The sequence below is a fragment of the Monodelphis domestica genome, chromosome 3 (assembly GCF_027887165.1).
Source record: "Monodelphis domestica isolate mMonDom1 chromosome 3, mMonDom1.pri, whole genome shotgun sequence".
Lineage (NCBI taxonomy): Eukaryota > Metazoa > Chordata > Mammalia > Didelphimorphia > Didelphidae > Monodelphis > Monodelphis domestica.
Window position 1 is genome coordinate 297,957,470 of NC_077229.1, and position 27,205 is coordinate 297,984,674.

Below are 27,205 nucleotides of genomic sequence, written 5' to 3' on the forward strand. Positions count from 1 at the left end.
CCTTTGTTCTTGTATAGGGCTATGATGGAGGCATCTCTGAGTTCTGGGGGCATGTCTTCCTCTTCCCATATGCTGGTCAGCACTATGTGGAATGCCTGGAGCGCCTTTCCCTTTAAGGCCTTGTACACCTCGGTTGGGATCCCGTCTTTACTGGGTGCCTTGCCTGCACTCATTTGTTTAATGGCTTTTTGGACTTCCTCTATTGAAGGAGGGACTTCAAGTTGTTCAATGGTGCGGTTTTGGGTGATCTGGTCAAGGGAGCTTTGGTCGACTGAAGAGGGTCGGTTGAGAAGCTGACTGAAGTGTTCTTTCCACCTGTTGCTGATGCCTTTTTTATCTTTTATGAGAGTGTCACTGTCAGAGGATAGCAAGGGAGTGGTGGTGGGTTTTAATGGCCCATAGACAGTCTTGAGGGCACTGAAAAATTGTTTGTAGTTTTTCGTATCAGCAAACTGCTGGATTTCTTCTGTCTTTTTTTCCCACCATCGGTCTTGCATCTTCCTGATCTCACGCTGCGCCGTGGCTTGGAGAGACTTGAATCTGTCCTTTTTAGGAGCAGAGTTTGGGTTATTTTGCCACTCCATAAAGGCTTTGTTCTTCTTGCTCAATAGGTCTTCAATAGCAGTGTTGTTCTCGTCAAACCAGTCCTGGTGGTTGCGTTGTTTTGGGCCTAGGACTGCCTTTGATATTTCCTTCACTGCGTCTCTGAACTGGTTCCATTTCTCGGTTGAGCTTCCAGTGAATGGTCCCTTGGCAGACAGCTTGTCTTCCAGGCAGGACTGGAATGTTTGCAAATAAGATGGATCTCTAAGACGACTCACGTTGTAAAATGCGCGAACTATCTGGGTACGTTTTGTATGGCGAGGCGCAATGCCCATTTGAAGAGTTGCTCTAACCAATTTGTGGTCTGTCCAGCATTCAGCTCCTCTCCTGGCTCTGGTGAGCTTTACATCCTGGATGTCTCGCCGGCATACAATGATGTAGTCAATGAGATGCCACTGTTTGGATCGTGGGTGCATCCACGTTGTTTTATATTTGTTCGCCATTCTGAACACAGTGTTTGTGATGGCGAGTTCGAACTCTGAGCATTTGTTGAGTAGCAGTAGGCCGTTGTTGTTCATTTTGCCCACGCCGTGTTTGCCGAGCACTCCTTTCCATCTTTCATGGTCCTGGCCAACACGGGCGTTGAAGTCTCCCAGTAGTATCAGCTTGTCATTTGTGGGCACTGAGTGCAGGATGGCACTCAGGTCAGAGTAGAACTGCTCAATGGTCTCCTCTGTGCTGGTCAGTGTTGGGGCATATGCGCTGATGATTGTGGCATACCGGTCTTTGCTGAGAGGCAAACGGATCTTCATGAGCCTCTGGCTGATGCCCACAGGCAAGTCTGGCAGCTGTTTGAGCAAACTGGTCTTGATGGCCAGGCCAACACCGTGGATTCTGTCTTCATTTGAGTCTCTACCTTTCCAGAAGAAGGTGTATCCAGTGGTTGGTTCGCTGAGTGATCCCTCTTCTGGTAAGCGTGTTTCACTTAGGGCTCTGATGTCGATATTATATCGCACCAGTCCTTTACCGATTAGAGCTGTTCTTCTCTCAGGTCTTGGGGTATTCTCTCTGTCAAGTAATGTCCTGATGTTCCATGCTCCTAGTAGGAGTTTCTTTGTATTTTGTTTCTTTTGATTTCGACCACTTAAAGGGATGACCCGCCAGCCGCGGTGTGCTGACCGGGTGTTTGTAGGGCAGGCAATGTTTGGGACACCTTTTCTAGTCCCCTCCCTTGATTAGGGTGAGCAGTGCTGTCCTAGAGAGGGCTGCTCAGTCGCCCAGGATGCTGCCGAAAGTCCCTGCTGCCCACAGGGCCGAGCGATCACTGGTCCGTGGGCCGCCTACATGCAGGATCGTGACTACAACTGCCAGTGGTCACCTCCACCTGTTGCGTCACCACTCCCCCATCGCCGCAGGTCTAGAAGAGGGTGGACGGGGTTAAGATAGATGAGCGTGCACAAAGATACTTGTGCGTGAAGGAGATTTAAGTGGAAAAGCCGATGCACAGAGACAGTCCCACTCTCTCGGTGTTGGAAGCCTGGGTCCAGTGGCACGAAGAATTGTTACACCTGGAGACTTCCTCAGCTGCAATGGATGGTCTTGTTGTCTTTTGTGCTCCAACACACCCTAAGTACTCCACAGTGCTTTGCTGTGTCGCCCTCTCAGCCGTTGAACCTTCTTGTTGGTTTCTTCCGCCTGTTTCGCTGAAGCAGTCTTCACATGCTGGGTGAGCAAAGCCCTGGTTCACCAGGGGTCAATGACGACCCGATGGCTACCCTCACAAGGTTTGGCCAGCCTGTTGAAGCCATTGCCCGGGGTGTGGCCACTGCCACATGCTAGCAGCTACTGGGAGCCACAAGTGAGAGCTGGGTGTCAGGTGGGGGTCAGGGGCTGGAGAGCTGCCCTAGGAGGGAACAACAAGCTTTCCATACCAGAGACACTACCCCTCCCTGAGTACCCCAGTAAATATAAATGTTTAATATAAACATTATTAATGAATATTTGCTTTTGTATTTAATTTCACCTTATAGATAAATGAGCACCTCTATTTTTTTACACAGAACGTAGTTATTTTTTAAACCATCTACTACAGTATATAAATATGACATTTCTCATATTTCAGTTTGGTGCAAGTTTCCTACCATCATTTATTATTTGTGTTACTCTTTGGGTTACAAGTGGTTGTTTTGAAGTTTCTTCAAAGCAAAACTCATTTTATGTCTGACTGCCCAAGTGTCTTGATAAAACAGAGACTTCCAACACTTTTCTTCTAATGGATTGTTTGAGTATCATGGACAACCAGAAAAGAACTAATATGAATGAAGAATCCTTAAAGAAAAGTACTATACTCTTTTTTAAATGTTATGTTTAAATCATCTGACATGCAAATAAAAATAGTGGTTTGATGTGGTTTTATGACCTGTCAGCTCAACATAATTTTTAAAATATAAAGCCAACAATTCTACCCTAAATAGCTTCTGCTCTGGTTCAGAGCAGGGTCTGAAATAATAATTTCAGCCAACAAGAAAAAGATAACACCTGCAGCTATCAAACTCTAAAACAATTGGTTGAGAGAATAGAACAGTGAAGTCATACTATATCATTTAGTACAAGAAAACTATTTCAATCAATTCACATTTTTCAAAAGAAAAAATACTGAACTTAGTTCAACCAATGTGTGTATTACATAGGACCATTTTCTTTTATAAAGTTGTGCATTTCATTTAAAAAGGGCATCTAGATGGGACAGTGGATCAAGTTCTGGGCCTGGAGTTAGGATAACTCATCTGCCTGAGTTCAAATCTGGTCTCAGACACTTACTAGATATATGACCCTAGCCAAGTCACTTAATTGTTTGCCTCAGTTTCCTGCAAATTTATAAGGAAATGGCAAATCACCACAGTAAACTGGGACTAAGATGAAGATCTTCTAACCCTTTGTCCACTGATTTTTATTATTCTACATCATCTTAATACTGACAGTTGATCAAGAAATAAGAAAACATTAAAACTTGAATTGTGCCAGGCATTGTTGTAGAAAAATAATAAGAACAAGGTATTTTGGTTATCATTATTACCATAATAATTGTATACAGTATTTTTGTTATACATATGTAATTTATAAATGTGTACCTGCATAAATTTTAACATATATGCTATAAACAAGTCACTTAAAAATCTCTTGGAATTACTTTCATCATCAAGACTAAAAAGGGCTATGAAAGAGATAATCACAAAAGATCATTTCTAGCTCTAAATCCTATGATCCATATGGGTAAATTGACATAGAAAGGGATCTTATTACTGAATTTCACCCACTATATGAAAATTTGACAAATGTTTCCTGAGATTTCTAATTATTACTTAGTAATTAATGTGCTAAAGAACTTTGAGACAGAAATTATTTTATATTTCTTCCAGTTCTTTTAAAGCATATTTTCTTGCCTTTTTATTTGATCTACAGCATTATGTAGACAAATCTCTTATTTAATTTTAGTGTTTACACTAGATTATTAAGCAAAAGGAATAATCTTAATAACGTGTCACTAAATAAATGAACAACTAGTATATAATCATACTAGATATGTCATAACATCTAGTTATGAGTATACAAGCCTTGTATTTTTTTCTGGATGAGGTTTCTCTGAGAAATAACCTCTCAACCATTAAATTGCTGCTTTTCAAAACCATCAGGTACTAGAGAAGATGCATGTCAAAAAACAATCTTTCTACTGTCAGTAAAACCCAACCAGCTATCCCAAAGAGTTATTGAAACTGGGTTAAATCCATCATTCATTTAAAGACTAAGAGACAAAATATGGCTACTACTTTAGGCAGATTGTGCTCTCTGAGGGCATTTTGAAATGTTAAGTTCTATAATTCAAAGGTGACTAGCAATGTCATAGCTAGGCACTAGGATTAATTAGAATAGATCATAAAAGACTATTATGTTTCCATTGTATTTTGAGTCTATTAGAGCTATATCAAGAAGGAGGGTGCAGTCAATTAGACCCCAAAGTTCTAACATTGACATATTTCCAGAATATTTAAGAGATAAGTCTGTATTTTCATTTGACTTATGGTATATCTCTGAAAATTATACACTATCTAGTCTATTTTGAGTGTGATTTAAACCATGATCCAAGGTGATTTCAGTAACAATGTTTTGCCATTCTCCTTATTACCTCTTCCACTTTGATAAAATCCCCAATGAATGAAATTGATTTTAGTGGGCACATGAGAAAAATCAAAGGTAATAACTAAAATGTAAAATAACACATTTTTATCAAAAAGTAACTACAAATACAAAATGACAAAGTATTAATTTAAAAATCACCCATAGTTATACTAGGATATATTTAAATGAATGTAAAAATGTGCAAATTTCCATGTGTTCCTCCTAACCCTTCTTTACAGCTGATATAGTATCTTAAGAAGGTAACACTGCCCATTTTGGGTATTTATTTAGATTCAAGCTCTGTGGGACCATCAGAAAGTCACAAACTCTCAGTGACCTAGAAAACTCTCTAAGACTATAAATTACAGATGAGTTGTTGACTTGCATAAAATAGAGGGAGTATAAACAATGGTAGTTTCATCCACAAAGGAAGTAAAAGGTCCTGATACCTCTTCATATACATCTACAAATCTGGGACAGAACAGGATTTTTAGAATAGAATTTTAGGAAGCCAAAGAATAAAATTATTTGTAACTACATGGTTTAAAGGAAGTAAGTTATTGCTATGAAAGACAGACAGGGGAGATATAATTTTTTTTAAAAGCTTCAAATCAGGTCCACAAAGATGTATTAATTGGTTACTGTGTGCTAAGCATTGTTCTTTTGGGATTTTTGCGATAAAATCCTTACTTTCTCTCTTATAATCAATATTATGCATTAGTTTCAAGGCAGAAGATCAAGAAAGGCTGGGCAATGGGGATTAAGTGACATTCCCAGGGTCACAAAGAAAGTATCTGAGGCTATATTTGAATCTGGGACCTCCTATCTCTGGGCCTGGCTCTCAGTCCACTGAACCATGTAGTTACCCCCACCATGCATTGTTCTAAACAATGAGAAATAAAAACACAAATTGAAATGTGGTCTCTGTCCACAAGAAGGGAAAATATATTTTGGGCAGTACCATAGAAGACAGGTTCTCAATGCCAAAGAGTAAAAAAGGAGCAATAAAAATAAAATTAATGTCACATTTAAAATAAGGCAAAATTTTATCTTAGAGAAGGCTAAATATTCAAAAATGGAAAAGCAGTTACTAGAAAACTATATATTTGAATGGGAAGAAAGGATGAATTATTTTCCTTTTAACATTTGTTTTTAAAAAATTTTAGTTCCAAATTTTCTCTCCTTTTAGCTCTTCTGTAACTGACTGAGAAAGCAAGAAATATTATATCAATTATACATGTGAAGTCATGCAAAGCAGATTTCCATATTAGCCTTGGTTCAAAAAAAAAAAGAACCAAGAAAAATAAAGCAGGTGAAAAAAGCATGCTTGTCTGAAATCAGAGTTCTCTCTTTGGATATAGATTGCATTTTTCTTCATGAGTCCTTTGGAATAATCTTGGACCACTGTATTAATTAGAATAGATAATCCTCTCACTATTAATCATCATTACAATAATACTGTCCTTATATGGAAGTTTTTCCTGGTTCTGTTCACTTCATTTTGAATCAGTTAGTAGAGTTCTGAATATTTTCCTAACATTTTCCCCTAAATTTCCTAATATTTTTCCTAAATGTATGGTTTTGTTTAAAAATATTTTAAAATAATATTTCCCCAGTTATATGTAAAAACAATGTTCAACATTCTTGACACCCAATGTTCAACAACATTGAATTCCGAATTCTACTCCTCCCTCCCTTAGATGATAAACAATCTAATCTAGATTTAATTTATGGAATCAAGTAAATTTTTTTGATGTTACTCTTTTGTGGAAGAAAATTTTTTCAAAATGAAGAAAGTGAAATATAATATGCTCATTCTGGATTCAGACTCTATTAGTTCTTTCTCTGGAGATAGAGGGTATTTTTTCATCATAAAATCTCTGAGATTGTCCTAGATCTTTGTATTGCTGAGAATACCCAAGTCCTTCATAGTTTTTTATCATATAGTATTGCTATTACTGTATAAAATATTCTCCTGGTTCTCAGTTCACTCTATGTCATTTCATGTAAATCATTCTTTTTTCTTCTGAAATCATTCTGCTCCTCCTTTCTTATAGTGGAACAGCATTCTGTAACAATTATATACTACAATTTGTTCATACATGTCCTTTTCACTGTTTAAAAAATATCTTTGGGATACAGAAATAGTAGGGATATTGCTGGATCAAAAGACATGCATGATTTTATAGCCATTTGACCATAGTTTGAAATTATTCTCCAGAATGATCGAATCAATTCACAATTCTCCCAGCAATTAGAATCCAACTAAAGGAAGATGGCTGGAAGAGAGTAGTTGAGTGGGAGTTTGGCCCTGAGTTTGGGAAAGCACATACAAATAACAATAGCAATGAGACATTTGTTTATGGGTTCTTTCTTTATTATTTAATGAATACTTGCTACACCCAGTTACCCTTAAATGTTCAAAGGCAGAATTTGATATTGGACTTGAGGAAAAGTCTTAATTTAAAGAGAATTTGATGGAATGGGCCAAACTGTGTAACCTTGTGCATTCAAAAGCCTCCAAGTTATAGAATGTTCATAACATGGTAGAACTTTGTTATTGTACTGATTAAATTGGTTGAGAATGGATAAGCCTTTCATGCAACAATGACTTAAATATACTTCTCCATGTGTTGGAGCCTGTTTTGACCTACCAATGTGACCAAATTAATTGATTATGAAACTCATCAATCAGAGAAAATGCATTGCATAGATAATGGAAAATGGAAAAAACTAAAGCACCCCAAGCTAAAACAGGTGTGAGGTAGCTGAATTGTGGAAAATTTGAGAGATACTAAATTGAGAGAAGGGATAGTTTTTGGCATATTGAATATGCTTAATAAATGTTTGTTGTTTGAAAATGAAGGAAAGAATGGAAGAAACATGATTGAAAAGTGAAATGTAAACATACAAGATGGAATAGGATGAACAAAAAAGTAGTAGCATATTAGATGAAGATTTTTAAAAAATGAAGAAAAAGGAGGAAAAATAAAGTAAGAAAATAAAGAGAAAAGATATATATAAAGGGGAAAGAACTAAAAAAGATAAAAAATAAACTAAAAAAGAACAAGAGAGAAATTAGTGTAATGAATTTGGACAAAAAGAAGGAAAAGAGGGGAAAGATATGAAGGTCAAGACAAAGTAGAGTTACTTTATTTTATTTTTAAAACTGGTAAAAGTATACTTCTGTATAAAACTCCTGAAAAACTCATCCTCAACTAATGAGGCCATGCTTACATCAATAAGACTCATTAAAACTAGTACTCTTTAAGTCACTAGATTACAGCATTCACAACATAATTTTATACATCCTCTATCAGTCCCTTCTTAGCATTCTAAAGGAAGATTAGCCAACATTACAACTAAATTATTTCTATGAACCCCTTTTCTGTGTTACTGGGCCGGATAGTAATGATTGTTTGGTTCTACATATCTTAACCTTTAGCTTAGAAAAAATAGGTAATGAAATAATACACATATAAACACAAATATGCATACACAAAAAACAAAGGCAAAATTCATTTAACTGCCTGCTACTCAAAGAAGCAGAAAACTGCAGCAAAAAAACAAACAAACAAACAAACAACTGAAATTAACAAAATATAGATTCATAGAACTATAATAGACACAACTGGTTATTCAGTCCAAATCTTTTATTTTACACACGAGGAAACAGTAGCCACCATACAGAAGTAATTTGCTAAAGTCAAAACTTGCTCAAGTCACATAGGAAGCTGTGTTTAGTAGAATCATGATTTCAATCCAGGTCCTCCAATGCCAAAGCCATACCTATTTCCACTGTACCATGAGGCCACCCATTGTCTATAAATGTAATTACACTCTATTAAACCCCACATGGGATGCCAACTCATGCTTGATGTTTCAAATGATTGAAGCAATTAATTATTTACTATAGCAATCTCCTTCTAAGAACTACACCTTTGAGGATAGCTATCCAACAGCAGCAATTACTAATTGGTCTTTAGGTGATTTTCATTTATCCAGTGAAATCTATTTTTTCTACACTTCATTGTTGTTGTTTAAGCATAGAAATGGAGTTAAAATTCATGTCTGACCTTTCATCTTTGTCTTGGAGTTACAATTGATCTCAGGTTTAAAAAAAGTAGTCTAACACAACGCAATTAATCAAAGTCTATAAAATATTGGATAGGGACAAATATTTAAATATGAATGTGAAAAAAAGTTTTGTCTTATAAAACTGTTCATCTCACTTTGGGCTTAATTTTGAGAGTATTTTTCCACAGCAAAATTTCATAACTTTGAGATACAACCATTCAATATCCCATTTTGTCTAATCTTTAAATGATTCTTTATAGAGAAAAAAAGAGTATCATAAATCAGGAGTAAATTGAGATTATTGTGTTCTGTAACTAAAATTTAAGATTCCGCCACACAATTTTAATGATTCATCATGGCAAGAGAATGGCTATGAGTTCTCAAAGGCTATACCAAATACAGCATAAACTCTGGAAAAGTCTAATGAGTGGAAGATGTTTTGACTGTAGATTTAGTGATAGATTGCAACTAAATAATAGATTAACCAAGTTGTATAAGTATGAAAGGACTATCACCAATAGGTTGGCCACAATGTGATGAAATACTTAATTTAAACTAATCCAAGAAATATACAAAGCATTCCGGAATCCTGAGACTGTCTTTCTACTTTACCAGTAACAGAGGCAAAGTAGTGGAAAATATGGCAAAGGGAATGAAAAATTACAAAAAAAAAATTAGATTGTCAAAAACATTAATTTAATGTTTTATTACTCTAAATAATAAATCTTTGAATAAGGAACAACACAGTAAAAAACTACAAAATGACCTGAATTATAGCTGTATTGACATTCCTGCTATCATGAAGACAGAAGAGATAAATGAGTTGTAGATTTACAGCTCATTGACATTCCTGCTATCATGAAGACAGAAGAGATAAATGAGTTGTAGATTTATAGCTCACAATTTCTCCTCTGAGTGGCTACTAGAAGAGTTGCTAGATTTGGTTTCTCTGTGTCCCCAAAGACATGAAGAATATTATTTGAAAGGATTCTTGCTCATATACATCTTCAGAGCTTATAGAGGTCATATGGAAAAAAAGAAGTACATAATGATAATTTTCATCATTTCAGGGGATGAAAAAATAGAGAACTTACTGTTATAATCAATTCCAAATGAGGAATAAAACAGAAAAATATATGCAAAAATGTTTTCTCTATAATAGAGTATAACTTATACAATGTTCAAATGGAAAAAGATTTCCTAGAGATGAAAAGGTCCTTTTGATGCTCCTATTTGTAGATGGTTTATATTGATTACATCAAAACCCCAAATACTAAATCTCCCCAGTGAGCTTCAGGGACACTTAAAAGCCTTTTTCCTAGCCATAAAAAAGAGGCAAAATACCTAGACTCTCAACTAGGACATACAGTTAGATGAAGAGCCCACTGAGTTACTTCATATATTTATGTGTATGTGTATGTGTGTGTATGCATGTGTGTGTATATATATATATAAATATATGTTCACTGTAATTATAATATCTACCATATCTATGTATACAGAAATTTGGATTATATTTAGAACATTATACTATACTTTGAATAGTTTCTGGCTGCTTTGTGATTTGATAATAAATTGTTTTGACACGGATATTCTTTCAGTAATGTTACATGACTGGTTATTGTGAACCACCATGATATCTGAAGAATAAAAATGGCAAATGACACAAAAGGTAATGGATATAGATGCAGTGGCTACATATAAGATGACTTATTTAGAATAATATTAATACAAATTGTTTTTTTAGAAATACTTTAAGGTATATACAGCACCTTATATTGAAATATCTCTTTTGTGTCTCAAAAAGCTTTTTGAGGTAGACTCTAAAGGCATTCTTCTTCTAATTTACAGGTGATGAAACAGGATAAGAAGAGCTAAGTGGATTTCCTATGGTCAAGCAGCTGGTTGGAAATATATAACTGGGAAAAGGATCTGGCTGATCATTTAGTAAAGTTTAAGCTGTTGTATCTGGTTGTGATAGAATACTGCTGTACCTTGAGAAATGGCAAACAGGTCAATTTTTGAAAAAAACATGGAAAGACCTACATGAAATTATGAAGTGAAACAAAAAGAACCAAAAGAACATTATAAACAGCAACATAAATATTGTTTAAAGAATGACTTGTGAGTTGTGTATATGGCTTGTATATTTCCACCTCCAGAGAAAGAACTAAAAAATATAAACAAGTAAGACATAGTTTTATATATATGCATATATCTTTTTGTCAAATGATGTTTTCTCTAATGGAGGGAGAGATAAGGTGTTAACTGGGCATTTTAACACAACAAACAAATATTTTAAATGATTAAATAGGAATATATATTTGTGAATATGAGATGGACAGCCTAAGGGACATACTGGATCTCAAGAAATAGTAACATATGGAGAAGTCTGTAGCTTATTGGGAAGATCCTCTATGGAAATTTAGAGGTGTGTGTTCATAGATAATTACAAAAAAAAATAACAGACATATATTGGTTATTTGTGCCCCTGAAGGAATTAATCACTCATAAAGAATTTATTAAATATTTCTAGGTTCTAAGGCACTTTGTTAAGCACTGAGAAATCAAATATAAACCCAAAAAAGGTTCCTGCCCTCAGAGAGGGAGAAAAATACATAAAAGAAGCTTAGGAGAGAAGAAGCTTACATTACTTGGGCAAAAGCATGGCAGAAAAAGTCCAAGAGTCAACAGTAGACCCCAGAGAGGAGTGAAGCCATAGTAATCTGGGCATCTTCTTTAAATCTAGGTTGGGGAAGAAACTATCCAATCAAAGAAAGTAACCACAGGATCTGAAGGTAGTTTTAATGTGTTCATTTTAGGGTTAAAATACTGGCACAGCTAAAGATTCTGATTCCACTAAAGCATGTCTTAGGAGTACCTAGTTTATCTATCATTTATCTCTCACTTTTACTCCATATCTAGTCCAACTCTTTGCCTTGTTAAGGTCTTTCATAACTTATTGAACACTTCTAAATAAGGTTGATGTGATTCACTTTATTTCAAAATGTACCCATCAGTTTTCTGTGAAACTGAAGAGTACAGAGTTATTTTGAATATACAATATCCATTAATGACATTAAAACTTAATCCTCAAGCATGGAGAGTAGAGACTGAACTGTGATTTGCTACCAAAGAACAAAAGTAGTCCGTCATTTAAGTCTTCTCCAAATTGTCTAGCCCTTCTCAGCTGCATATTGCAAAGAAACATGAGGGGAGAATTTAAAAGAATCACCCTCATCTCTTTCACATCCAGGTCCACTTTTGTTTAAGGAAAGAGTACCCTTGGAGAGATACTTTTTTAGAGTCATGATAAAGACTAAGAACTAAAATGAGTTTATTATTATTAAGTCAGATAAAAGTTGAATTGAGCAACTCAAGAGGAGATAGTAGGGGAGAGATAGCTCAAAGAGCAGATGAGGTCTGGGCATCATGGCCATTAGCTGAAAGACCAATAGTCCTCTTATACAAGGGAAAAGCCTACTAACTGTAGTACCACCCAGTAGGTAGGCCAGAAGAGCCAATGAGGCAACATATACTATCTCAGCTGAAAGACCTAGGTGAGACACAGTGTGTGTATCTGTGTGTGGAGGGGAAGGGGGAGTGAAATAGTTTCACATCTATACCCTGCAGAGGAAAGTCTTTCTAATGACAAAATGTCCTAATAGATGGAGGTGTCTGACAAAATTGCACCCAAACTTCACTCCCATTCCTCTCCCACAAGAGAGATTTATTAGTCATAGCATCTCTAGTGAGTGTCATGTAGGTTTCACAAAGATAACTGAAGACCAAGTATAATAGAGTTGTGGCACCTACATAGAGAAAATGAAGTTTTCTGTGTTCTCTAGCCAAATGAATTCCCTGAGTATTTCTTGCATATGATCTCTATGCAGGTTTATTCTTCTGCTTAACTTAGTAGTACTGGTATTTCTGACTTCCTTCAAAACTCAGCTGAAATTACACCTTCTTCACGAGCTGCAGCCTTCCCCTCTTGATACCAGTAATTTACTGCTGAGATTACTTTTCATGTGTATATTTACAAGAACATAATTTTCTGTATGTGGCCTCTGTCATTGGAATTTGAGTTCCTTGAGAACCGGCACCATTTCCCCCCTTTCTATATGCCCTGGGCACTAACCACAATATCTAGCAGATAAAAAGAGCTAAATAAATGCTTAGTAACTGACTGACTGAAATAGAAAATGGAACCAGTTCAGAGATGCAGTGAAGGAAACATCAAAGACAGTCCTAGGTCCAAACAACGCAACCACCAGGACTGGTTTGACGAGAACAACACTGCTATTGAAGACCTATTGAGCAAAAAGAACAAAGCCTTAATGGAGTGGCAAAATAACCCAAACTCTGCTCCTAAAAAGGACAGATTCAAGTCTCTCCAAGCCATGGCACAGCATGAGATCAGGAAGATGCAAGACCGATGGTGGGAAAAAAAGACAGAAGAAATCCAGCAGTTTGCTGATACGAAAAACTACAAACAATTTTTCAGTGCCCTCAAGACTGTCTATGGGCCATTAAAACCCACCACCACTCCCTTGCTATCCTCTGACAGTGACACTCTCATAAAAGATAAAAAAGGCATCAGCAACAGGTGGAAAGAACACTTCAGTCAGCTTCTCAACCGACCCTCTTCAGTCGACCAAAGCTCCCTTGACCAGATCACCCAAAACCGCACCATTGAACAACTTGAAGTCCCTCCTTCAATAGAGGAAGTCCAAAAAGCCATTAAACAAATGAGTGCAGGCAAGGCACCCAGTAAAGACGGGATCCCAACCGAGGTGTACAAGGCCTTAAAGGGAAAGGCGCTCCAGGCATTCCACATAGTGCTGACCAGCATATGGGAAGAGGAAGACATGCCCCCAGAACTCAGAGATGCCTCCATCATAGCCCTATACAAGAACAAAGGCTCACGAGCAGACTGTGACAACTACAGAGGCATCTCACTACTCTCCATTGCCGGAAAGATCCTCGCCCATGTCATACTCAACAGACTCCTGTCATTTGTTTCAGAGCAGAACCTGCCTGAATCACAATGTGGCTTCTGACCAGATCGCAGCACCATCGACATGGTCTTCACAGTGAGGCAAATGCAGGAAAAATGCCTTGAGCAGAACCCGAGTCTCTACATTGTCTTCTTAGACCTGACAAAGGTGTTCGACACAGTGAACAGGGACGCATTGTGGGTGATCCTCGGCAAGCTCGGTTGCCCAGCAAAATTCGTCAAACTGATCCAGCTCTTTCATGTCAACATGACAAGGGAAGTTCTCTCTGGTGGAGAGACTTCCAATTGTTTCAACATCTCCAATGGCGTGAAACAAGGCTGTGTCCTCGCTCTGGTACTATTCAACCTATACTTCACCCAAGTATTACGACATGCTGTGATGGATCTAGACCTGGGTGTCTACATCAAATACTGACTGGATGGCTCACTATTCGACCTTCACCTCCTGACTGCAAAAACAAAGACAACAGAGAGACTCATCCTGGAAGCTCTCTTTGCAGATGACTGTGCTCTCATGGCCCACCAAGAAAATCATCTCCAAACCATTGTGGACAGGTCCTCCACCGCAACAAAACTGTTTGGCCTATCAGCCTCAGGAAAACAGAGGTGCTGTTCCAACCTGCACCAGGGAGACCAACTAACCAGCCCTGCATTACAATCAATGGCACGCAGCTTTCTAACGTCAACACTTTCAAGTACCTGGGCAGCACCATCGCCAACGACCGGTCCCTAGACCAAGAGATCAATGCCAGGATCCAAAAGGCCAGCCAGGCACTTGGGCAGCTGCGCTGCAAAGTCCTCCAACACAGAGGTGTAAGCACTGCGATGAAGCTCAAAGTGTACAACGCAGTGGTCCTCAGCTCGCTCCTGTACGGTTGTGAGACATGGACACTTTACCAGAAGCACATGAAGCAGCTGGAGCAATTCCACCAACGCTCCCTCTGATCAATCATGAGGATCTGATGGCAGGACCGAATCACCAACCAGGAAGTCCTCGACAGAGCCAACTCCACCAGCATCGAAGTCCTGGTCCTCAGAACCCAGCTACGATGGTCTGGACACGTCATCCGCATGGACCCACAGCGAATACCAAGACAGGTATTCTATGGTGAACTGTCAGCTGGACTCAGGAAACAAGGTCACCCAAAGAAAAGATTCAAGGATCAGCTAAAGTCCAACTTGAAGTGGGCTGGCATGACACCAAAGCAGCTAGAACTCGCTGCCTCTGTCAGAAGCAGCTGGCGAACCCACATTAACCATGCCGCCACCACCTTTGAAGATGAGCGACGTCGACGTCTTGCCACTGCGCGTGAACGCCGACACCAGGCCACACCCACACCTCCCGTAACAACTGGCGTCCCATGCCCCATGTGCCACAGACTCTGCGCCTCAGCCTTTGGACTTCAAAGCCACATGAGGGTACACCGTAGATGAAACTGCACAAAGACAATAGTCATTCTAGGTCACCGAGAGACTACCACTAACTGACTGACTTGGCCAATAAGTAAAAACAAACACAATGCTGAAGGTTCTCAAGAACAAAGTTTTACAGAGAATTCTGACCACAATTACCTAAAACTTATGATAGATTTAGATTTCCAAGAACTCATAGGTAAGGGCAATCATAAGTTCTACACTTGTGTTACTGCAGCTCACCAAAATATGAAGTATTAGCAAAGGAAAACACTTTTCACGTATTAAATTGGAAAGAAATTTAAAATACAATTAATTTAAAGTATCTGAGCAAGTGGTTTTCTGAAGAAGAAATCAAAGTTATTTATAGTTCTATGAATAGTACTCGACATCACCAGTGATTAAAACAAATCTCAAGCATCACTTCACACCTATCAAACTGGCTATTATGATGAAAAAGGATAGTGATAAGAGTTGGAGAGGATGTAGAAAAGTAATGACACTCATGCACTGCTGGTGTAGAGAACTGATTCAACCATTCTGGAGAGTATGAATTATGAACAAAAGGTGATTAAAGTGTGCCTACCCTTTCATCTGGCAATACTACTACTAGATCTGTATCCCAAAGAGATTTTTTAAGGAGAAAGAACCTATATGGAGAAAAATATTTATAGGAAATATTTTCTTGTGGTGGCAAAGAATTGGAAATTGAGGTTATGCTCTTCAACTGGTGAATGACTGAACAAGTTATGGTATATAATTGTGATGGAATACTCTTGTGCTATAATAAATAAAGAGCAATATTCCCCAAGAAAAACCTGGGAAGATTTACATGAAGTGAAGTAAGCAGAACCAGAGGAACATTGTACACAGTAACAACAATATTATATAAACAAATAGTTTTGAATGATTTAGGTATTCTCAACAATACAATGATCCGAAACAATTTCAAAGGATTTATGATGAAAAATGCAATTCACCTCTGCAGAAAGAACTGATAGATTATGAAAGCAGATCAAGCATACTTTTTTGCTATTGTTATTATTTGTGTTTCTTTAATTGGCATTTTCTTTTGTAACATGGACATATGTAATATGTAATATAGAAATGTTATGCATGACTGCACATAAATAATATATCAAATTGCTTGTCTTCTCAGAAAGAGTTGAACAGAGGGAGGAGAGAAATTCAAGCTCAAAAATTTTCAAAGAGAATTTTAAAATTTTTTGTTTACATGTATTGGAGGAAAATATATTTTTAAATCAAAGTATAAATAAAATTTAAATACAAAACATAAACTAGTTAAGTCTGAAATAATTCTATACAACTACTCTGAGCTTATTAAAAATAGAAGTTACCATATATGAGGTAAACATATTGAAAGTGGGGATATAACAACACAAAATGAACACCCAAATTTTCTATCTTTTAGTGAATCTATGCATACTAGCCTGAGTTTTCAATCTTCATTCTACTCATTCTGAGTTGAAGAAGGAATCAAGAAAAGGAAGCACATAGCAGGCTATGAGAGGCTAAATAAATCAATGAAAATGATGTTTAACTGTTCTTTATGACTAAAAGAAAAACTCATTAAGAATTAAACTTTTTAGAGAAATGGCCATTTACAACTTCTCAAATGTCGTTATTCTTGTTACTAAAATATTTTAAAATCATTTTCTCCACAAAAAATCCTTAAAGAAATATCCAGAATATCTTTGTTTCCTGAGAAGTTTTACATACCTTACAGAAATAATTTCATAATGTTTTTTCACTTTTTTTGAGTGATATTCAATAAGAATGGAGAGTTTCCAATGCCAAATATTTTTCATTATGCTATGGACATCCTCAATATAGGTTTGGAAACATAAGGTCATTAAAGAAAGTATGCTATGTACCTTCATCTCCCTTGATGCCTAATCATATAAAACAGATACTTGTAGGGGTGGCTAGTTGGCTCAGTGGACAAAGAGCCAGGCCTAGAAACAGTTGAGAGCCAGTGCTAGAGATGGGAGGACTTGGGTTCAAATTTGACCTCAAATACTTCCTAGCTCTGTAATCTTGGGAAAGTCATCTAACTTCTGTCACCCACTCCTAACCACTCTTCTGCTTTGGAACCAATATATTCAGTATTGATTCTAAAATAGAAAGTACTGGTTTTTTTTAAAAAGGGAATATATATATATATATATATATATATATGTATATAATATTTGTATTTAGATAGACTATATCTTTGGGTGACATCTGAGAATCCACTTCAAACTATATAAGGAAGCCATGCTTTCAAGACTTGATATACAAGCATTTGGGAAGCTTTCCAACTTCTCCATCCTAACCCTCATAATATTTTCCCTGTAAAGCTGCTCCATGCTAAGAATAAGCAACTCTTCTCTCAGAATGAGGCAAAGTATTAGGCTAAGCAAGAAAAATGAACAAGTATATGGGTTTCTAAAGCTTTCACTGAAAAGATGCAAAAAAAAAAAAGCAAATGAAAACCTCTAATGCTGGCATAGCAGTTACCAAGAGGTTACAGGTACCATCCAACTTGAAAGCAAGATTCACTCCAGCTAAGTTCCAATGAGGCTAAACCACCTGGAGATGAGTGTCAGCTAAGATAACCTTTTACAACTGAAAAATCTGAATGGAAATTACTTAAGGAAAATTAGCAGTTTAAAACGGTGTGTTCTTATGTAACAAGGTGAGTTCATGGGGAACTTTTCTGTGTTCAATGGCTTTGAATTTGGAATCAATTTTAAAGTTATTTGCCGAATGAATGACTGAATAAACTTCCAAGGAAGATTGTCACAGATGTGCTGCAATGAGGATAATCTGTCTGCAAAGCATCCAAAGTGGATTACATGCTAATCAACTCTCAAACACTTTAAAATTCAATGCAGAGTGGGCTTGGTTTTTCTAAATGCCTTGTACACTTCTGTAGTTTAACATTACAAATACTTAAAAGAAACAGGAAATATTTGGTATAAAAGATACAAAATCTCACACTGATTCTTTATGCCCAGAAATATCTGAGCATTCTTGGTTTGGCAATTGTATGCACCACATATATGATGGTCCTTAGGAATCATCCTGCTTTTCTTCTATGTTACTAAACCACATTCTAACTATGCCAATCAATCCCGGAGAAAGTAATTTTTAAACTCCTAGTTTGTGCTACTACTATGAAAGTTACTAAGGATACAAAGATTAATATTATAATCCTTGCCCTCAAGAAATTTATGCATGCACACATCTACCAAAGAAATGGGCATAATTGCAAGAAGTAATTAAAGTTAGGGAAAAAGAAAGTGCCTCAAAGAAGAGATGGTATCTGAGTTGAGCTTTTAATGAAACTATTTTATTTGTCTTTATTGCATAACATGATCTTAAACTGATTTCTCAAACTTCCTATTGGCACTGACAAGTTAGGTACCTAGATGCTGCTACATTTCACCTCAAGGTTCTAAGGGAACAGAATTATCCTCTTTTAAACTTTTACCTACTAGTTTTATAATTGATTCTAAGTATTGGTTCCAAGTAAATTCTAGGTAATTGAGCTTAAGTGACTTGCCCGTACCACTAGGATGTAGCTGAGGCCAGATTTGAACTCTGGAACTCCCATCTCTAGGTCTGGCTCTCAATCCACCGAGTCATCTACCTGCCCCATTTAGAGACATTTCTAATGCATGTTTAACAAATCACCATTGAGGTGTTTCTCTCTCTGAGTATTGAGTGATAACAGTTAGTCAGCCAGATTTAATTAGTTTCTAAAAACAGACATTTCCTAAGGTTATAGAGAGTTGGTAGATGGCAACTAGGTGGCAAAGTGGACAGAGTACCAGGCTTAGAGGTAGAAAAAGTCATCTTCATGAGTTTATATCTGACCTCAGACAATTGCTAGCTGTGTGACCCAAAGCAAGTCATTTAACCTTGTTTCCCTCCATTTCTTCATCTGTAAAATGACCTAAAGAAGGAAATGGCAAATGACACTAATATTTTTCCCAGAATACAGCAAATAGGGTCACAAACTGTTGGAAACTATTGAACAACAAATAGTTGGTAGAAACCAATTGCCCTGGAATATATTCCCACAAGCACATAGAGGGAAAAGAGAGCTCAGTCTTAGAGAGTATATATAGCAAAGAGGTAACTCAGGTCCTCAAACATTATTTTACAGAGTCTTCAAGATGTTCCTTCTAGGTGTGGTATTGTTTTTCTCCCTTGAATTTGCCTTTCCTTATTACACTAGTCTGTCCTTGAATCCTAAAGTAGATACTACCACCAACTGCCCTTATCCCTGAAGATGTTGCTAGAATACTGACTTAAAATTCCAAATCCTCTGATCCTCTGAAGTACACAAGGTCTCCCTCTGGTCAATGGCTGGCAGGGGAAGATCAAAGCCAAGACCTACCCCTAAGCAATTCCCTCTCAAACCTTAACTAGAATAGTTCTCTCCTAACTCATCATTTGTATCAATCCAAAATTCCAAAATAGGTTACTGGTTTTATGCATGCCCCACTGCAGCCTTCTAGTTGTACCTAATGGAAATGTCCAGTACTTATTCATATCCAGATCATACAACAATGTATTGATTTCATTAACATGTATTTTTAAAACAAAAAGGTGTCAGGACCAAATTAGTTAGAGTCATTTAATTTCTCACCTTCACAGTCACGGAGAGGGTTTCTTTATGAATCCATTATAAACTGAGAGTTCCAGAATATGAACTGTATACTGAGTTTTGGAAATTATTTTTTTACTTGAAAAGGGTTAATTTAGAGCAGAAAGATAAAGTATCTTTTAAGGTATTCATTAATTCAATAATTTTTTACTAAGTTCCTACCATGTCTGATGCACTGGAAGAGACATGAAATTAAACAAGGGATAGTATTTAGCCTTAAAAAGCTTAAATCTTGTAGGGCACTAGCAAACAGATAATTATGACCTAAAACCAGTACTTCAAAGAAAAAGAAGGCACTTTGTAATCAGTTGAGAGGGTTCAAAGAACAAAGCAGCATTTGCATTGGACCTTAAAGGATGGAGAGGATATCAGTAGGGAGAGATAAAAATAAGTAACATTTATGCAGCACTTTAAGATTTGCACAGCAACTTGCATACTAATGTATCTTAGCTGATCTTCATAATACCTTGAAGAAGGAGTTATAGATGCTATCATACCCTTTTCACTTTTGAGGAAACTGAGGCTCAGAAAGGTCAAGTTAACTTGCACATGGTTACAAATTTAGTGTCAGGAGAAGCATTCAAATCTCTATACATCTAACAAGCACACTTGCTTCTATACCAAGCTGCTTCGCTATGGATGGAAGGAGGCTTTCCAAGCATAGAAAAATGATTGGGAAAGCTCAGAGAATATGTAGAAAATAGTTCAAGATTACTAAAATATACATTATACAATGATTACAGTATAAATTACAAAGACAGATTCTAGAGGACCTTGAATGCCAGGTTAAGGATTTCATTTGTATTTAGTATTAAATTGGGAGGCCATTGAAGGATGTTTTTGAGGAATACTATACCTGTGTATAAGGAAGATTAATTCAGTTAATATGTGTATGATGAAGTGAGAAAGTGGAGGGAAAAACTAACCCATCTAGTCATCTAGTCCCACCGCCCCATTTCATAGAGAGCAAAACTGAAGGCCAAGAAGAATAAGTGGTTCGCCCAATTTCACACAGGTATTAATCCCCAGAGGTAGGATTTGTAACCAGGTCCTTTAACTCCAAAGATAATTACTTTTTACCCTGTAGGCTGGGAATTTTGGTTTGTAAACAATACGATAATAGCTAGCATTTATTTATGGCTTTGAAGTTTTCAAAGTGATTTACAAATGCATTCTCCTTTGTTTTTCACAACCACCTTATGAGGTTGCCATATTATCACCCTATTTTCCAAACTGAGGCAGACAGAGGTTAAGAGTTTCCCAGGATCACACAACTAAGTGTCTGAAACTGGTTGTTGTTGTTGCTGTTGTTGTTTTAAACCCTTACCTTCTGTCTTAGAATCAATACTATTGAGTCTAAGGTGGAAGAGTGGTAAAGGCTAGGCAATGGGGGTTAAATGACTTGCCCAGGGTCACACAGCTACGAAGTATCTAAGGCCAGGACCTCTCATCTCTGGGATTGACTCTCAAATCATTGAGCCACCCAGCTGCCCCTGAAGCTGTTTGTTCTTTTTTTTTAATTCATCTTCCTAACTCCAGACCTAATGCTTCATTCACTCTTTTAGAGGTGGATGAGAGCTTAGAGGACATTGAGTTCAGCCCTCTCATTTTACAGATGAGAAAAATGAAGCTCAGAGAGATTAAATGTTTTCCCAAGGTCATCCCTAGTAAATATCTGAGGTTGGATTTGAAAACTAGACACACCTGATTCCAAGTTGAGCATCTTATCTAACCCAATATACCTAACACGTCTTTCCAATAATGTGAAAATCTTTTCCCACTACCCCTGTTATAAGGAAATAAGCAAGAACTGCTGAAAAAGAAGCAGGAAGGTTCCAGAATTCTAGGAGACTGACAAAGTTGCTTTTCTTTGGGGATAGTTGAAGCATCCCTATTCCACCAAGTATCATCTAGTTAGTTATTTCACCCCTTAGGAGATTAACTTTTTAGCAAAATTAGGACAGTGAATGATATTATGAAGAAACAGATTTCTATATACAAAATATATTCCTTTGGCATCAAGTAACATCTAAGTTCAGTCATCATGTATGCTATATACTTACTCTTTTAGTTTCTCTCGAATGTTTGGGTCTTTGATTTCATTATGGAGATCCTCAAAGCTCTCCACAGAAGTTAAGTTACAGAAAACCCTGAAGTCAGTGTAGGGTGGAATTCCATGATCACGCCCCCTTTGAATGTTGGTCGCAGCTAAATCCAAAGCCACAGAATGGGCCATAGAAAACAGCTTCTCTGTCAGTTCCGTATTGAGAAGTTGAGAAGGCACTCGCAATTTTCCAGCAACACCGAACAGCCCACGGAGGAGTGGGTCAATGCCGCCCTCCTGAATGATCCTAAAGGGTGAGAAGAAAGCCTTGTGGAGAGGAAGATGGCCTTCGGGGATTTCACCAAAGGTGTCATTCAAGCGATAAAGAATGGGATTGATCAATGTGTGGCCAAATCTGAATGCTGCGGTAGCAAAAGAATTAATAATTCCTGAATTCACATTGGGGTCATACCCTTTGTAATTACCTAGCATCTTCATACCATGATCCCCGAGAATCTTGGGCAGCCAATGGCTGTATGTGATATGTTGCATTTGCGCACCAACAATTTTCCTGGCTTCATTATAAATGGTATCTCCGTCCCAGTGTGGGTTCAGTGTCGACAATTCCACGGCTATCCGGTTGTGTTCTCGGAACCACAACGTGTGCATGGCTGTCAGGGCAACCTGCTCATTGGCTCTGTGGTCCCCAGCAAGGAAGCATGGGATCAGACTTTCATTTTCATCTCGTGAGCATTCAGTTGGAGGGCCTGTGGAAAATGGCAGCAAGTACTTTCCAGAAGAGGGGGCGAATACCCCTTTCTTAAGCAGACCTCTCTGATCTGTCTGATCCCTGAGCTCTTCTGATTCCCGGTCAGAACTTCCATAAACATTAGAAGCATCAATGTAGGATGTTAATTGGTTAATTTGTTCTCTTGCATAGACTGAGCTCATCATCAAGGAGGTCATACCACTGCCACACACAGGGCTGGAACGGACAAAGAACATACAGTGTGAATTTGCCACTCGAGCATCATTTGGGGGAATAAGGATGGGGAAACAAGGTGGGTCATTAGTACACACAGAACTGCATGACTGACCATCAGAAAAACGAGACATACTCAATGCAGGCACTGTTTGGTCCAAGTCATGGTCTAAAAATTGACCCCATTGCATCAACATGTGAGTGTATCTATCATCAGGGGTAATGGTTGCTGTCCCAACCATTTTTGTAGAGACAGTCCTGGGCAGTGGTAGTGAATACTTATTGGCAAAAGAGTTTGGGCTGACACCCCTGGGCAAATTGAAGCCATTTTCATATACAGGTTTTAGGATACGTTCAAAAGCAGTCATAGAAGCCCCCCACATAGGATTCTGTAAGTTGTTACATGTGCCATCATGGGTTCTATACTTTTGATGGAAACAAATATCAGAGCAATTTGGAGAACGTCTGTGGGCTGTGCATCCAGAGAGGTTGGCAATGAGGCTGAGGTAGTGAGGAGACACCAAGTCATTGTAACGAAATTCTGAAATATAGAACAGTTGAAAAATATTAAAGTAGCTTTAAAAAAAAAACAACTTGAAAGATAATTCAGCAAATTCTGAAGACATAGAACACCACGGGATTTTTGGGAATGTATAGTCTAGTATGTTTTCACTTAGGATTTTACAGTCTCAATCCATGATGGCTGTGATTATTTTAAAGGAGAAGAAAAACACACACAAAGAAGCCATTATTTAAAGAGAGAGAGAGAGACAGGTTTATTCTCAACCCTTAATAAAAATGCCTTTAATAAAGGTTTTATACTTGCTGACATTCACTTCTGTCACTTTCTGACTGTTGAAAATATTTCAATGAAAATTCTAAGACTAAAATCAAAGGGTAGTTCAGATTTTCATGGGGATAATAATACAAACAAATTTAAAATAGCTTATATAATATAGGCTAGAAATTGGAATGACAAAAACTGGAAAAATTGTGTTAATTCATCTTGGGAAACAATTTAAAGCCCACTAAAACAATAATTTGAAGGTATTAAAAATAAAATTATAAAATAATATAAAAATAATAATAAGCTAAAATATATAAAATAATAAATTAAGGAAAAAAATTTAAATTATGCAGATAATATCTATATATGGTGCTGGATATATATGTGTATATATATATACATATATATATGAATAACCCAATTATTTGTAAGTAATTAAGTAAAATTCATCATGTCTTTGAGAGTCAGATTATCAGTTGGTTCTTCCTAGAGTTTTTTTTCCCTGGTTATCTCAATGGTTTGAATCTCTCCTAAATAGTTTTATTTATTTTGTAGATATTCTATATTTTTATACCTATGTATTTTCTGCCCTCAAGGTTAAAAGTTTTATCTTTGTTTTTGAATTGCCAATGCCTAGCAGTCCCTGACATCTACTAAACATTTCAGAAATACTAGTTGATTTATTTGACTGATTGGTTCATTATCTCCATAGAAATGAAAACACAATTTGAAAATGTATATTCATATTCATATACATTCATACATAGACATATATCATCATAAAAGCCTAAAGGCAACTGGCAAAAAAGCAGGAATCTCTAAAACAAAATTCCAAAGATAAGAGCTATTGAACCTGATTGGAATAAGTAAACATTAGAAGATAAATATATGGGCCTGGGGACAGCTAAGTGATGCAATGGACAGAGTGTCAGGTCTAGAGTTGGGAAAGACTTGTCTTTCTGAATTTAAATCTGAACTCAGACACTTAGTTGCTGTGGAATCCTGGGCAAGTCACTTAACCCTGTTTGCCTCAGTTCATTCTCCAATAAAATGAACTAGAGAAGGAAAATGGCAGACCACTGCAATACCTTTGTCAAGAGAATGGTGTCACAGAGTCAGATATGACTAAGCAACAACCATCTGGAACTATGAAATACCAAGCAAAAACTAAAAACTGAAGATATAGAGAGGTTAGAGGACACTCTAGAAATAAAAAGGAAACTCAGTAACCACAAAATTAGCAAATTGGTCTGGAAGAAAAAAGTTTATAATTTTGTAAATCAACATATCAATAGGAGTACATGTACATATGTATATATGTATGTTTGTATTGTATAGGTATATATGTATTTCCAATATGTATATATTCTAATATATGCACATATATGTGGAAATAGGAAAAGTCACACTGGAAAAAAGGCATAGGTCTCCATCAGTAGAGTATATATGCATGTATATGTATATAAACAGATATATATGAATGTATACATGCATTTATACATGCATGTATATGAAATCCTTCAATGGACTCAAGGTGCTAGGGTCTTCCATTCATTCTCTTGTCCATTGGATGTCCTATATTTTCACTGAATCATTAACTCATCATTTCCCATTTCATATCTCTTTGATGATTTTTTTAACCCTTACCTTAAAATCAATACACTATATTGGTTCTACTGCAAAAGATCAGTAAGGGCTAGGCAATGGGGATTAAGTGGCTTGCCCAGGGTTGCACAGCTAGGAAGTGTCTGAATCTAGATTTGAACCCAGAACCTCCCATCTCTAGGCCTGGCTCCCAATCCACTGAACCACCTGGCTGCCCCCTCTGACATTCTGTTTTATGCCATTACTCTTAAGCAATTTTTCATCAGTGATAGGTACAGCCTACTCATGCCCTTCTTCATCTTTCTGAGTGACTCAAATTTTTTTTTTCATTTTTTTTAGAAGCCATGGCATGCTATGACTCACCGGCATATAGGAAAATGGAAGAATGCCTATGCTATTAATAAGGATATGTTAGGGAGAAGCACAAGGTCATTAGAAGCAAGACACCATTTTGCCAGAGAGATCCAGGCTGTCCTCTCTACGGAAATCTGATCCCAACTCCTGAAGGGTCACCTCTCTCTTTCATTTTTGTTTCTCTCTCCTAGCACCTAAACTTTGGAGATTCTTGATTGTTTCCATTACTGATGGGCCTACTCTATTGGTTTCCCACTCAACTTTATATCACAAACTAGAAAATCTATACAACAGGCATCCTTCAGCTGCAAGACTTGAAGGAATGTTAAGGTTGAATTTGAGTTATTAAAGTTAATAGGTGTGGGTAACTAGATTGGTTCAGTGAATTGAGAGTTAGGCCTAGAGATGGAAGGTTCAAATCTGATCTCAGAGACTTCCTTGCTCTATAACCCTGAGCATGTCACTAAACCCCTGTTACCTAGCCCTTACCACTCTTCTGCCTTGGAACCAATACACAGTATTGCTTGTAAGATGGAGGTAAGGGCTTTTAAATAATATTTTTTTTTAATTCTTAAAAGTTAATAAGTATGCTTCATAATCTCTTGAGGACAAATCACTAAGAGGATTTTGTGTACAAGGAAATTTTAAGATAAATATAAAATATATGCGATTATTTTAGGATTTATGTAAAATATATGTACACACAGTGAGAGAGTATAGGAGGCTGTATTTGGCCTCAGGTCTTCCTGACTTCAGGTCCAGAGCACTATCTATTGAATCACTCAGGTGCTTCTTTTCACAAATATTAGCTCTGTGATGACAGACATCATTTAATTTCTCTGAGTCAGTATAACTGAGATAATGAGACTAGACCCAGAGGAGCTTCTGAACAAGAAGCCTGGCAATGCAATCACGTTCTTTTGGTATCTTTATACCTTTCACTGAGTCAAGGAAAAGTTAGGTTATGATAGATTAGAGGAGAATCATACTATCAATGTGTATAGATTCACACTCACTGCCAAAAGAATTCATAAGTAAAGGGAAAAGATCGGGTTCAAATTCAATTCAATAAATCTTCATTGATTCTCTGTTCTGTTCAAAACTCAGAATTAGTGTTTCTATATAAAAAGAAAGAAAAAATTGACCACATACTCATGGAGCTCAGTTTTATTGACTATTCTAACATGTATACTTTGATGGTTTTGAAGGTAATTGGTGATGGTCATGATGCTGGTGCCCTTGACAGTATAATATAGTAAGGAAAGTTTTCTGGAATATTGGAAGAGGAAATACCAATATTTAATAGCATTAATATATTTTTGCCATTACAAATAAGATATCCAGTTTATAGGCTTGTATTGCCTATTGATACAGAATATGATCATTCATAACAACTACTCAATTTTCATAAAAATAAGCACAAGGTACTTCAAAATGTTTTATTCCTCCCCAAAAACTTAAGGACTTACTGTAGAGACACATGATAATGAATCACACATGCAACAAATAAATCAGAAAAAGTTAAATAC

At 36.9% G+C, this 27,205-nt stretch overlaps 1 protein-coding gene across 2 annotated transcripts in view; it reads right to left on the bottom strand.

Moving 5' to 3' along the window:
- PXDNL (peroxidasin like) overlaps nt 1-27,205 on the bottom strand; it is a 584,754-nt gene that overhangs the window by 88,387 nt on the left and 469,162 nt on the right. For both annotated transcript variants that reach the window (XM_007487140.3, XM_056823900.1), the window contains one exon: nt 21,968-23,471. In XM_007487140.3, coding sequence (XP_007487202.2) covers nt 21,968-23,471 — 1,504 coding nt within the window. The remainder of the gene's footprint in view (nt 1-21,967; nt 23,472-27,205) is intronic.